Genomic DNA, 15,890 nt, shown 5'->3' with positions numbered 1-15,890 from the left:
AAAGTTTATTTTTTGAAATTTTTCAATTCTTCTTATTTTTTTTAAAAATTAATTATTATTTATTTTTTTTAATTAAAATTTGTAATTAAAATCAAATTATTTTTTAAATTTAATTTTTAAAATTTAAAGTTTTTACTAAATATTCATAATTTTTCATTTTTATTTGATTTCTGATCAAAAAATGTGCTTTTGTCTAAATTTTCCTTTCCCCAAACTTTTAAATCCCAATTTCTTCCGTTAATTTGATCCCATTTCTGCCCATAAGCCATCCCTTTTAAATTCCCATTTGACTACTTAACAAAACAAAAAAGAAACGAAAAATAACCCACTAAATATTTAAAAGTCTCGTCTCCTTCTTAATAAAAAGAAGACAGAAATAATAATAAATACACATCAACTTAAGTCTTTAAACAGATTCACCGAGCTCCAATTTATTTGCATAACAAATTCATCGTAAGCGCAACGACAAGCAGCTACCCAATAATGATAATAAATAAATAAATTTCGTGCTCGTCAATGTCGTTGTGTCTCGACTGCAGTCAGTGAGGCAAAGTGAGTCAACAATTTATCCATTTACAACTCGGTCGCTCGCTCAACGACTTAAAATAATAGAAAAATAAATAAAATAATCATCATACACAAACATGATCTCCTCTCATCTCACAAAATGTATAAAATAAAATATGGAACGATGCACAGAGACAACGTTTCTGGCAACGACACAAAAAAAACGAAGTTTTGTGTTTTCAGGGATTTGTTGGACGTCAAGAATATAAGCAAGAATGATTTATTACCATTTAATATTATTGGAGTGCTTGTTTGTGTGTTGGGGAATTATCATGCACAAAGACATCTTTAAAGCTCATTTATTTATTTATTTCACAGAATTTTTTTAAAAAATTTTCATTTTCAGGTCGAAATTTCCCTAAAATGCATAAAATTGCATAAAAAATGAAACAACTAGAAAAAAAGTGGCAACACAATGGCTTGTAATTAAAGTGTCAACAAGTTGCTTGCTGCATTGTGTCGTACTTCGAGTGTCATGCTACCGAACACGAATTTATGTAAAATTTAATTAATGACCAAAGAGAGAAAATTTTGTAACAAAATGTTGTTTATTTATTTGTTGTAAGCAAACAATTTAAAAGTTTTTCACAGAAAAGTTTCAATTGAGCGACCAAAGTGTGCAAGAAGGCGTACGAGGAGGAGGTTGAGAAGGAGAAACATGTTGAATCAAACTCGAATTGAAAACTTTTAATTTTATTTTTTTTTGCAGTTTATTTTTCCATGGCATGCATTCAATGAGTGAAAAAGTGACTGAATGAATAAATGAAATGAATGGAGGTTTATCAAACAAACAAGTTTAGTTAAACAATTTTTATTGCTCTACACACGTATTTTCAAAGCACTTTTGAACAAATACTACATTGAGGCAGATGAAGAGAGAGAGAGAAATATGGGTTCAGCAGGTCAGTCATTGACCACGACGAGTTTATTAGGATGTTTGTGGTGAATGATGAGGCAGCTATGACGAAACTTTTGCCATGGAGAATTGGTGCACTTCGGGGAAATGGACCAAAAACTGGGATTAGATAAGAAAAAGTTAATCTATCACTGTCGGTAGTGGACAACAACTGAGAAGGAACATTGCAAAATGTCAAAAAGTCAGGATGAGTTTTTATAGAGAAAAGTGAGTGACAGTTAATTTTACTAAAAAATTATGAGTTTTTTTAATTTTTTTTTTAATTCTTAAAATTATCTGGAAAAATATTTACAAAAAAAAAATATTTTTATTTATTTTTAATATTTTTTATTTGATTTTCACAAAAAAAAAATATATTTTAAATTTTCAATTTCATTTAATATTATTTTTTTTTAAAACTAAAATAAATAAAATTAAGTTAAATATAAATTTAAAAAAAATTAAATTTAAATTAATTTTTTAAATAAATTTAATTTTAAATAATTTAATTTTTTTTTTAATTTTTTAAAATTAAAATTAATTAAAAAAAATAAAAAATTAAAAAAAAATTAAAAAAAAAAATTAAAAAAAAATTAAAAAATTAATTAATTTAATTATTTAAAAAATTATTTTTTTTTTATTTTTTTATTTTTATAAAATTTTATAAATTTATTTAAATTTTTATAAATTTTATTTTTTTTTTTTATTATTAAAAAAATTCTTGAAATTTTTAAATTTAAATTTTATATTAAAAAAAAATAATACTTTCGGATTTTTTACAAATATTTTTCTATTTTTCAACTCTTCTACATTTTCTCCCCGTAAAATCCGACTCTTCAATCACTCAAAATCCATTTAAACCTTTCCTGTTTTTAAACATTTCACATCAAAAAGAACGCAAATCCGATGAAAATTGGATAAAAATCACGCAAAACATCAAAAATACGTTTTCCGATACATGCCGATAAGACATCATCATCTCTCGTCTGATTGGCATCAAATTATGTGCAACGAAAATTTAAATCAATTTCACTCGAATAATTTTAATAGCTTTTGATGATCGCATTAAATATGAATAATAAATAATTCTTCATCACAACATTATTACTCACACTCTCGAATGCTCGGTTCTTTGCACCCTCTCTCGTTAGCAAAAAGCAGCACAACATGCTTCAATTTTCAAACGAAAATTCTTGATGAGAAAATTTTGTGCTGATAAACATCGCACACTCTTCCACGGATGATTAATGAATTTTCAAAATATTTATCTAAAGAACTTGAAAGAAAAGGAAAAAAAAATAAAATACGGAGCGAAAAATAGCGCAAAATTAATGAAACACAAAAATTATTTGTCTGTAAAATTTTTGTTTCTTGCCGAACTTGCGACGTGACCCCTTTTAGCAACTTTTTCCTTTTTTGAATTAAAGCGCAAAATAAATTTGACTTTAAATTAAGGACTTCCTACACTTTCAAGTAATTTTCTTCGTGAAAACCCAATAATTGGTTTTTGCTCGAATTTCTTCCGTTATCGATAACATTAATAACGAAAGTTTTGCGCGCCGCAATTTCATTTTGAAGCAAACAAACAAAAGCCAACAAGTAAAATTATTTCATAAAAGGTACTTGCAGCAACTTTTCCCAAACTAAATCATTGCTCCGTTGCCGTTACCTGCGATATCCCAAAAATTAACTTGTATCGCTCGATTGCCTTTCATAAATATTCCTCGTGGAAAGAAAAAAAAATCAGTTAAATATCTTCTTGAAAGTTTGCCGTTTCGGTTTTTATTACATTTTCCATCGACGAAAATGAGCAACCGCAAAATTTCTCCGAAGATAGATTAAAATTGTATCATTGCACTTTATCATCGAACTTGGCTCGAAACAAAATTTTCCATCGATACGCCGTCGCCGCATGTCGATGATTGGAGAAATATGATGAAAACCGAAAGTCTTTGAGCAACATTAAAGATATATTGTTTATTTTGCGTCGATATCGGAGGAAGGTGTAGAATATTATTTTAATTAACAAATTCCTTTTTAGAAGATATTTCCTCGTTTCATACCACTTCCTTGCGAATTCCTGCTTTCGTTTCGTCGTCTTGTCTATCAAAGTGTTTTCTATAAATAAATTTATTATTACTTCTGGATTTAGTTTCTTCTTCCAGAGATGAGTTTGTAGATGAGGAACAATATTGACTTCGTCTCATTGAAAATGTTTAAATTTCCGGTTGGATCGTTCACGTTGATGATGGCATTCGTTTCATTTAGCTCGCTCTGTTTCGTTTCAGTAAAATATCGAAGCAAATTGATTTTCTTCAAGAGTTTTCTGGCAATTCGAATGGAAAGAAAATTTTCTTTGATTATGTTTTCTTGTAAACTTAAATGAAGATTTCTGGGAATATTTTTGATTGATGAAAGAGTTATTGGAGAATTTATTTGAAAAATGACAACTTTTCATTTGACGTAAAAAATATGAAAAAAAAATAAAAAAATTCTTGAAAAATTTTAAAAATAATTTTTAGATAATTTGTCCGATCTTGAATTGAAGCAAAAAAATTTAATTGCTCAAATTGTAATTTTAACATTTAGTTAATAATTTTTTTAATTCAAATTTTGACAATTATTTTTAATTGTTACAAAACTACGCACAAATATTTCTGAATTGATGCCAAAATTTTTTAGTTTTCTAATAAAATTCAAAATGAAAGTACGACAAATAATTTTGTTCGTGATTTTCTGTACAATTATTTTTCTTGGAAATGCTGTAAGGAACAAATCAATTTAGTTAAAAGTGTTTTCGATTTTCTCCTACTTAATTTTTTTTAAAGTGTTCAAATTTTATTAAAATTATGATAAAACAAAAGATATCAAAATTTATGTAAAAATAACTTTAAAATTAATTTTTTCTTATTTTCATGAATTTTTAAAAAATTATCAAATTTTTAATTTTTTTTTTTTGTTTTAAATTTTCGAAAAAATTTAAATTCAAAATTTTTTTATTTATTTTAAATTTTAAAATTGATTTTAGATGATCAAAAGTATGTAAACTTTATGAAAGAAAATTTATCGAAATTTTAATTTTATGAAAATTTTTTTTTTGAAATTCAGAAGGTTTATGAAATCGAAAACATTTTTGGATCTTTTATCAAAATTAACTTAAAAACCAATTTTCTTACCTTTTTTTTTATTTAAACAGGCAAAATTCGACGTCTTCCTTCGATCCCTCAAGTGTTTCGATGTCAATCCCAACCTCATTCAGAACTACACTTGCCGCCTTCGTCCTGTTCGTGACAAAAGTAGTCTTTTATTCCTGAGTTTTCGTCCTGTTCGTATTCCAAAACCCTATGGACATTACATACTTTATTATCGCTACACTGGCGGATGGCGCAAATACATCCTCGATTATGAATTTTACGTATGTGACGTGTTCCAACAATCAACCGTTCTGAGACAAAATAAGGGATTTTGGTTTCTTTCGAGTGCATTTCAAGAACTTTATCCGTCTTTGCTTAGCGGTTGTCCTTACGAAGGGCTTTACGAGACAAAATGGGTCGATGTGAACAAGACTTTCTCAACTTTATTGCCTCCGATTATTCCAACGGGACTTTATCGATTGGCATTTCATTTTCGAACACATGAAAATGAGACGATTCTTAGGATGCAATGTGATGCGGAGCTAAAAGCACAAAAGGAATATCGGGCGATGGATTTTTCGTTTCTTAATATGGGTTAAAAATTATTTTTTTAAATTAAAATAAAATAAAAACTTAAAATTGATTTTTTACTTGAAAAATTTTTGGATGGTTAAAACTTGATTAGCGGACTTTCCGTTCTTGAATTTGATTTTACAAAAGTTTAACGTACACGTAAATAACTCTAAAAATGTAATTGCTTGTAATAATAACTTTATTATGATAATTTTTTTAATGACAAAATAAACGCTTATAATAGATAAATATCATAAATTTGCTTAGTTACAAAGCAAAAATAGACATGAAAGTACCACAAATATTTTCGCTCTTGATTTTTGGAACAACAATTTTCATTGGAAATACTGTAAGAAACAAAATTTCTTTTAAAAATCCGTTTTTTTCAATATTTTTAATTTAAATAGGCCAAATTTGATGTCTTGCTTCGAGCCCTCAAATGTTTTGAAGTCAATCCTAACCTCATTCAGAACCATACGTGTCGCCTTCGTCCCGTGCGAGACAAAAGTAGTCTCCTTTTCCTGAGTTTTCGTCCTGTTCTCATTCCGAAACCCTATGGACATGTAACACTTTTTTATCGGTACACCGGAGGATGGCGCAAATACCTTTTCGACTTTGATTTTTACGTGTGTGATCTTTTCAATCAAACCTCTTTACTAAGAGAGAACAAGGGACTTTGGTTATTTATTCGAGCATTTGGTGAAATTTATCCCTCACTCATAACAGGCTGTCCTTACGAAGGGCTTTACGAGACAAAATGGGTTGATGTGAACAAAACATTTTCAGCTTTGCTGCCTCCGATCATTCCAACAGGCATCTTCAGATTGGAATTTCAGTTTCGAACACATGACAACGAGACAATTTTTAGGATGCAAACTGATGCGGAATTAAAAGCGCAAAAAGAGTTTCGAACGATGGATTTTTCTTTCCTCAATATGGGATAATTTTCATCATTAAACTTAAGAAAAACATGAAGCTAAATTAAATTAAGTTGAAATGTCTGAATATTCAAAGTTAACTGACATCCGACATTTCCCGCGGCTACTTTGCAAGTCATCTGTGTTGTTTTCCCGTTTTTCGCTCGCAGCAAAATAAAAACCGCAAAATATTATTTTAATAATTTCACCAAACTTTCTTCTTTTTTATGAATGTTTCTTTACAAAAGCATTAAAAATTAACAAAAAAAAAACATCATTGTTCATTATTCCAATTTTTTCTTTACTTTTTATCCTTAGGCATTCTTAAAATTTTATTTAAAAAAATCAACAGTGACTTGCTATAAAAATGCACTTTTATCGTTGAAACGACGATTTGTTGACTTGAAAATCGCACAAAGACAAAAAAAAACGCACATGAATCTTTAATCTCGCTTCATATTCATTTCAAAGGAAATTTTCATCAAAGAAAGTGTTTCTACCGTAACACCTCAACAACAACGATTCTCGACAAAACACAAGCCAATTATTATTAAAGTGGGATTACGTTTCTCTTTTTGCATTTTGTTTTGCTTTGAAACGTATTGCGCGGAAACAATGATGAACAACCTGTTGGAGCATCCATTACAAATTTTTTTTTCGGGATTTACTTCATTGTTCATATTTTACTTGATATCACAAAAGAATTTGTTACTTTTTTCATGATACTTTTTGTGGGATAAAAAATGCATTTCATTTAAAAATTTAATATAATAAAATCATCTCAACTTGCTATTATCCTTCAAGGTAGTAACGTCTTGCTCAGGGCTTGACAATAGCGAGTAACGTTTAATTATCCAACAAAGACTTGCTACTTCTATTATCCGTGATATTCTGGTAATTTTTATTGTCGGCGTTGAATAGAAAAGGAGACTGCATATTTTATTCTGAATATTTTATATGTTTGACGACGACGTTGGTGAAAATGCGAGAAGAAAAGAAAAGTAGTTGAATGGCATCTTTTTCATCAATGTTCGCTTGTCTGGATGGAGTTTGTGTATCTACGCACGACATAATAAATGTTGCTTTCTTCAAACTGAGACTTTCTTTTTAACAGCGAAGTCTGCGAAGAAACGTCTATTGTTACGAGGAACTGAATAAACTTATAACAATGTTGCGTTTTTGTGCTATTGTTCGAGAAGAAGGATTGTAACTGAAGTGAAATCTGACGTTCTTTTGATTAAGTCGTTGATGATCTGTTAAATGTCGTCAATAGTTGTCATAAATCAATTCTAAGACTTTTTATTACAGGATCATTAGATATTATAGGGCTTTGAATAGATCTGTTAAAAGTCGCCTATCGAAATTTTGTCTCCAATTGTTACACTTTGTCGCTCATGATCTCTCGATTGTCGCACATTATTGTCAAAAATCGATTTAATATCAAGCTTTGGTCTCCAATCGATTAAGTTTTATTATGAAATTCGCTTATAACCTCTTGATTGTCTCCATTATCTGTCAAAAGCTTCAAATCAGTTGATCTAACGATTGTCGCCAATCCTTATTATGTCTCCAATAAAGAAAATTTTTTATCATAAGTTATTTAAAATTCTTTCTTAATATAAAAAATTGTTTATCAAAAAGCCGTTTTCACGTCACTCGCAGATCTGACAGAATTCGAAAGTTTTTTTTCAACTTTCGTCTATATTCCCTTAGGCTGTTGTTTTTCTATTTATTTACCGTTGTAAAAACAAAACTTTTTAATTTTATTCATCTTTGTACCTTGGCGAAATTGCTCAAAAGTCTTAACATTCCTTTGAAAAATTAAAATTAGTTTGGAATGCGGCTAAGTTTAGATTAAAGCAAAATAAACAACCAATCAATATATATTTAATAGGTCGTCATATGAAGAGGGAAACCTCATCATCATCATCCAATTCCCCTTTTTATCCAAAATCAACAACGAATTATTTTTGGAATATCCCTCTTTTTATCTCATGCGTTTTAAAATATATTTTCATGCAAGAATAAATAAATTTCAAGTCAATTTCTTGTGTGTATGTGCCAACAGCAAAAAAAAATTTAAATTGCGTCTCTAGATCTCTCAATTATTTTGCGAATCCTTTTCTTCAAATGCTGGCACAAAATCGCATCAAACGAAAAAATTTGATATTGTCATCGTTTTAAGAACAATTTCTCTTGTTAACATTTGTATTAATTTGCGTGCATCTCTAATTTCACAGTGTGGCATTTTCACGGCAAGATGATTTCCTCATCAGTTTTTCCCCGAAAAATATGTCTCTTTAATGTAATTCGCTTTTCAATTCCCTCATGCGACTCCTTTTCCTGCAATATCATCGTCATCATTATTATTATCTTCTTCATCTTTCAATCCAGCATCTCATTTAAAAATATTTTTCCCTCATCTCTTGTATGTCTGTAACGTAACTCGTCTCTGCTATTCGTCAAAAGTAGCGAAGGTAAAATAGTTGTCATATTAGTATAGCATTGCGGTTAGCGGTTGTTAAATATCTCAGTAATTCATGTCATATTATGGTTTTTGACACGTGTTGTTATAATAATATCATTTTGATACTAAATGCGAAATTTGAAACTGTTTCGTGCGATATTTGAGATGTCTAGTCATCATTCACGCAAAAACATCAAAGATTGTAATTGCAGATTAAACTTTTTTTTTAACAATAATTAGGGGTGCACTCGAGATGCTAGTTAGGGGAATGAAAGTGTGAACAAGTTCAACAGTTGTGTAAACATATTTAAAGGGCCTTTGGGTGATAAAATGACGCAAAAATGACAGATTATGATTGAAAAGAGTCGGAAAAGTGCAGTTTATCGCATTTTGACGTTTTTATGGCTTCCGGGAACTCTAATCAAGTATTTTGTAAAAGATAATAATGAAAGAAAATACTGAAATTTGAGTCACATAACGAGATTAATAATTTCTATGGAAACAAAATTCATTCTAAAAGCACGTTTTTTTACATTATTGAGCGTTTATCACCTGATGATCATTAAAATTGTTTATCATCATGTAATTATTTGAATACTCAGTTGTAATTTTCTCTCCGGATGTCAGAATGAAGCGATTGATGGCTTGAAATTTTTAAAAGTAACATTAGTTCATTCAGTCGATTTTTGTTAGCTTCGTTCAGAGAATTTTAAGGATACTTCAAGCCTAAGCCAACAATACTTGTCTAATCATTTCAAGTTAATTTAAGCGGATTCCACATAACAATTACATGTGCAATCCAATATCAGATTGGCAATGCATACAATATGAAGAAATAAACACATCTCTTCACGTTTCTATAAATAAAAAAATTTATTAACTTTCATGTTGTTGAAAATCGGTCTGTTTTCATCAAAACAAAATTAGCTTACCGGTTAAATATTCATAAGCTGCAGCAGGTTCTGTGAGAAACCAGGGCTGAAAAACTTATTAAGTCAAAAGTCAAAACCATTTAACTTATCACTTAAGCTTGAGTAAAAGTCACAAAAGTTTGACTTAAGTTAAATTATTTGACTTAATTTACCAAATTTTTCAAAAAATTAAAAAAAAAAAAATAGAGAAAGTAGTCGTCTAAAGAACGACATACTATAACGCATTTCGATGTTATATATCTACGCTTTTTTGTACTCCTCAATTCACATTTTCGTACTCCTCATGGCCCTTTCGCAATTTCATACACATTCAAAACAAAACTATGTCAAAGAAATTTTTTTTTCAGTTTCATTTTTTTGGCAGTTTTGAGTTATAAAATGATTAAAAATGATAAATTAGAGCCCTCTGACAAATTTTTATCCATTTGGAGCAATATTTGACAAAAATGGCTTTGACACAGTTTTTGATTTAGTTTTCAAAACAAAACTATGTCAAAGAAAATTTTTTTTTTCAGTTTCAATTTTTTGGCAGTTTTGAGTTATAAAATGATTAAAAATGATAAATTAGAGCCCTTTGACAAATTTTTATCCATTTGGAGCAATATTTGACAAAAATGGCTTTGACACAGTTTTTGATTTAGTTTTCAAAACAAAACTATGTCAAAGAAAAATTTTTTTTTTCAGTTTCAATTTTTTGGCAGTTTTGAGTTATAAAATGATTAAAAATGATAAATTAGAGCCCTCTGAAAAATTTTTATCCATTTGGAGCAATATTTGACAAAAATGGCTTTGACACAGTTTTAAGAAAAAAACTAAATCAAGAATTGCCCAGAAACTTTTAGGGTACTCAAATAACTAAGAATTACTTACAAAAATTTTGGGGCACACCGGAACACACACACACTCGACAAGTCGAGTTTAATACCGCATTTTTCTTCGAAATGCGGTAAAAAATAAATAATTTTTTTTCCAATTTCAAAAAACATTTGATAAATTAAAGTCCTCTGACAAATTTTTATCCATTTGGAGCAATATTTGACAAAAATGGCTTTGAGACAGTTTTAAGAAATGGCTTTGAGACAGAAAATCTTAACTAAAGCTTAAGTTTAAGTCACATAAGTTTTTGCAGCCCTGTGAGAAACTTACCAGATTGATATTCTACAACAAGTTCACTGTGTAGAACTTTTGTTGATTCATTCGTTGCACATTCGTCAAACTAGAAAGTTCATCAACATGAGACCTGATAATAATAAAAAAGTGAACTTTTCCAAAATTCGGAAAATTCTTGTTCAAGGTGATACGGCAATCGGTTCTTTTATTCTGCGTGATACAACCAAAAAGAAGACATTCATCGAAAAGTTATTAACCTTTGTGTTGCCATCTTACATCATAATTGCAGTAATTTTCATTGTTACAACAGTTCTTGTTAATAACTTTGAGTTGATGTATGCCATTATCAGCATTTCAACACTTTTATCAGTTTTTGGTCTAACAATTACCATTCGGAAATTTCATCAAAATAAGCTTTTGTTACGGAGTTTATTTAAATGGTGCGAGAATTTGTATGACGTGAAGACGCATTTTCATGAAACTCTTCAAGGTACAGCAAAGCAACACCTCAACAAAATTGAAGAGAAAACTTATAAAACTCTAAAGTGGCTGAGAATGATTTTGTACTTTGATGCAACAGCTGTCTCACTTGGATATGCAATTATTGGTTGTTTCTTACCGGATCACATTTACCCGAAGTACAGTGCACCATTGCCATTTTACTTGCCTTTTACGCATCAAAATACGCCTTTATCTTGCATTGTGACTTTGACAATGCAATTCATTGTCTCAATTCAAGCAGCTACAGCAACTTTTTACATCTTTAGTGCTTTCTTTTGTATTGTGAATCACGTTCTTGGACTCTTTGACATAATCATCAGTAGCATTAAACTTCTGAAAATCGAAATACTTTCACAAGCGACACATTTGAAAAAGAAAGATTCAACTTTACCAATTGCAGAATGGATCAAAATCCTCAGTGACATGATAAATGATGGAAACTCGATTGTAACATCATTCAACGGAATCTATTCGTTAACTTTTTTCATTCTTGAGATCGCAGCAATTGGAGCATTGTTCATCAGTGGACTACTATTCACGATTGTTCATCAACAGTATTGTTTTGCATTTGGATTTACTGCAGTAGCGTTTTTCTTGTTTGTCGTTTGTCATATCAATGAGAAAATTTTGAACAAGATCGACGTGATTAGTTATGCCTTATACGATATTCCATGGTACATGTTGAACATCAAAGATCAAAAGATGATCCTTATCCTAATTAATTGTGATAAAATTCAACCTGGATTTACAGCCCTTGGAGTTCATTCATTGAACATGAGAAGCTTTGCAGTGGTTTTGAAAGCTGCTTACTCTAACTTGATCATTTTGAAGGATTTGGTTCAAAATTAAAGTGATCTTTTCAAAACATAACCTAAAACTTAAACATTCCTCACAAAAAAACTTCAAATCAAATATTCATGAATCACATTTCAAATAAAAAAAAGGTTCAACTTTTATGAATTTCTTGGGACACAAATTTTCATCGACTACTTACCACAAAAAAAAAAAATAAATATCCTTCCATTCCCAAATATTCCTGCAATATTTTTTCTTCATGCTCCATCTCTCTCTCTCGTTATTCCTACAAATCCCTTATCTTCGAATGATAATTTTCAATTTACATGAAAGAAGATTCAATTATTATTACGATAACGCCGGTTACGTGTCGGATTTCTTTTTTTTTTTTTTGCTAAAGATTTGCATTCAAAAGCATTCGTAGCGTCATTCAATGATGATGCAAGAACGAAAGAAAGAAAGGAAAAAAGGTGCAAATCAATTTTACTCGTTACCGTAAATCTTCATTACCTTTGGGTTGGTTATCATTTACTTTTATTTGATTTGAGTTTTTTTTTCGGCGATAATGTGCTTTGATCATCGAAGTAGCTTTGGAACTTTATGCAAATTTTATGTACGACTGTCTAAGAGATAAATCTCAATTTTATCTCCTTTTTAAGTAAATTGATTTGAATTCCATTTATTATCATAATTTTCAATGAGAATTAAAGTGCATTTCTTGCGTAACCCAAAAATTGTAATTATCATGAATTTTCATATGAAAAAAGGGGAAAAGTTATTTTTTTTGTATTTCCGTCATTTCTCCCTTATTTGAAGAAAAAACTAATATTATCGTAGAAATGTATGAAAAAGGCACAAAAATTGCTCTCCCTTGAATTGAGGTTGAAAATTATGATACTGCCTTTTATTTTCAATGCCTTATTATTATTACCTCTACTACTTGCCGAGTTGGCAGAGATAGCTTTAGTGTATTAAGATGTTTATGAAATGTGAATGAATTGAATACAAAAGAAACGTACATCAGGAAGAATATTTGCCTAGCAATACTTTTTCGGATAATAGAAAGCGAAGATGATGTTTTGAACAAAAATAGACCAAAAAAAAGGAAAAACCATAAAACTGCTGGTAATGTCTTTGGAGCTTTGGATGAATGGAAAAAGGGATACTTTTTGTTACTCTTTCAGACAAGACACTTCTTTGAGCTACGTGCAAATTTTGTGCTTTATCATATTTTGGATCCTAAAAATATATATCAATAAACAATCATCTCTGAGAGAGAAAAAGAGAAATCTTCCACGAGCCACGACGAAGACAATGGAACAAAAAATCGTTTTTCACATCATAAAAATGATATGGTTATGAAAAGCGGGGGTCTGCCAATGATAAAGATTGTTGTCGGCGATGCATTATAAAGATTCCATGTCTCGCAAGTCAAAATATCTTCGAAACATTAAAGTTAACTAAAAAAGATTTTACATTGGGGCAAGATTTTCAAATGTTCTTTATGCCAAAAATTTCGAATGTGCATTGGGCTAAACTTAAGAATGAGCATTGGGACAAAATTAAAGAATGTGCATTGGGACAAAATCTTCGAATGCGCATTGGGACTGCTGTTTCAAGAATGTGCATTGGGACAAAATTTTAAAATGCGCATTGGGACATTTTTTCTAAAATTTTGCCCCATTGCACATTATCAAATTCTAACCGAATTCACATTCTAAAATTTCATCCCAGTGCAAATTTAGAAATAGCCTTGTCCCAATGCTTATTTTGAAATTTTGCCCCAATGCAAAATCTTTTTGTTGGTTCGTTTTAATTTTCATTTCTCGGATATTTTATCTTGCGAGACATAAATTTTTCATAGTGTTCTTACCATAAAAATCAGATGCGAGAAAAATGAATTGATGACATAAGGATATGAAAAATGGGACATTAAACCTTAACCCACATATATTTTAGTTGGTGTCGGGCGCTTTTGTGTGTCTTTCTTACTGCCGTTATTATTTATGATATTTTCCAATTCTCCAAGGAAACGGAAAAAAATGCAAAGAAAATCTGTGAAGTGAAATGGAAAATTTTTCGCCACAAAACCAATTTTTGTTCGGCGGTCGTTTTATGTCGAGAAAATTAAAGCCATTACAAAGGAAATTTTCGCATCACCCCGCGCGGAACAATTAATATTTTTATCATGTAAATTATGTTATTTCCTTGCTTTGAACGAGTTGTTTCTCGTAACCGCTTAGATTTTTGCGCCAACAAACACACACACACACAGAAACATAAATCTTTATTAATATCCCCAATTATTGATTTTGCTTCGATGTTTATGTTATAAACACACTTTGCAAATAACCACCGAATAAATGCTAACCGCTTCCTGTGTTGCTCGTTGCTCGCTTTCACACAACATAATTGTTTGCCAAAAGGCATAAAATACGCGCGTTGTTCTAATGTTGGTTTGTGTGTTGTGCGTGTTGCAAAAAAATAAAACAATTTATAAGGCTTTACGTCTAACACTCCATAAAATTGTTTTTTTTTTGTTTATTGGGAGAAATTCGGCAAATTCAGTTATTCCCGTGAAGTAATAATTTATTGTGGATTTCAGTCACTTTTCCAATTCAAATCAATTTAACGTCATTTTTTTCCTGCGAACAACAACCACAAAATACAACACATCATTGCGGAGGTGCGTCGCGTGTCATAAAAAGAGAGATTTATTCATTCATTCATTTTTTTTTCGGGGAACGAATGGATGGAATGACTGAGTGAAGTAAGTAGTTATGATGCTGGTTTGCCTCCAGTTATTACAGATACATCCTGTTATTTATGAGTTGGTGAATCATTTACACGTCGTTTATGCAGCGCATCGCAAAATTTCTGGGGAAAAAGTACAAATTGGGACTAACGTGTAAAGCGCTGCAGGATTTTTGTGTCAATCAAGTGATTTTATTTAACGCGTTTTCAGGGATTTGGGAAAAATCGTTTTTTAAGAATTTTATTTTTTTTTGGTTTGATACTTTAATATAGATAATTTTTCAAAAAATTAAGAAACATTTATTTTAAAAAATTAAAGGATTTATGAAAATTTATTTACTGAATATTTTTCAAAATCTAAAAAAAATTAAAATGCGCTCATATTTGAACAGAAAATTTTTTTTTAGATTTTTTTTTGTCAGTAAAATAATAAAGTTAATTTTAATTATGCAAAAGATAAATATTTTGAAAAATTTTGTATCAAAATTTTGAAGTAATTTAGTTCTTTTTGAGGTAAGTTATATCAAAAAACATAAAATGACCTTTATTTGACCTTCAAGTCTCTCTTGAGACAATTTTAAAAGCTCAGATGTCACTTCCTTTGTCTAAAACAGCTTAAAATGAAGTCAAACGCAAAATTTATCTTGCACTAAACCACTTGAACTCACGTTAACAGTTTTTCAACAGTCGTCTTAGAAGATCATCTGTCACCAAAATCATCCCTTTCCTCAAAAAAATAAAAAAAAAATACCTACGTCAACCTTTTTTTTTGTTGCCTTGATTAGATTTTATTAGTTTATGGCCTGCGAAAAATTATGAAAAACATCCCAAAGCGCCCAACTTGACTTTTAAAAGACGGTTGTTGCTGTCGACATCTCTTCATCATCATCATTCTCATCATCTCAAGTGCGTTGAAATAAAATATTTTAATTTTATCCCCAAAAATGTCAGGCACTCACTCACTTTGGGCTGCACTTGGGAGTCATTCAATAATAATCAATTATCTTTTTTATTTTATTTTATTATAGCTCTCGTGACAAATTCAACAAAATATACTAAATTATGGTAACTTGACAACGTGAAATTCTCGCGCGTGTTTATCAAACTTTTTAATCAAAACATTTTCGGGGAATTTTACTTTGATCTCAATTTTTTTTATTTTCTTGAAAATTATTCAAACAATGAGTTTACCTTTCAAAAGTCTTAATTTAATCAAGAATGTAAAGTTTTTAGTAAACGAAAAAA

The 15,890-nt window shown here is 29.8% G+C and overlaps 1 protein-coding gene across 1 annotated transcript; it reads left to right on the top strand.

The window, feature by feature from the left end:
* Nucleotides 1-10,718: 10,718 nt before the first annotated feature.
* Nucleotides 10,719-11,945, top strand: LOC134837665 (uncharacterized). Its single transcript, XM_063853049.1, has one exon. It carries the CDS (start codon nt 10,719-10,721, stop codon nt 11,943-11,945), a length of 1,227 nt encoding a protein of 408 aa, XP_063709119.1.
* The last annotated feature ends 3,945 nt before the right edge of the window (nt 11,946-15,890 follow it).

Source organism: Culicoides brevitarsis, chromosome 1, assembly GCF_036172545.1.
Source record: "Culicoides brevitarsis isolate CSIRO-B50_1 chromosome 1, AGI_CSIRO_Cbre_v1, whole genome shotgun sequence".
Taxonomy (NCBI): domain Eukaryota; kingdom Metazoa; phylum Arthropoda; class Insecta; order Diptera; family Ceratopogonidae; genus Culicoides; species Culicoides brevitarsis.
Note: the sequence above shows the minus strand (reverse complement) of the source record. Positions and strands in the feature narration are given on the sequence as shown.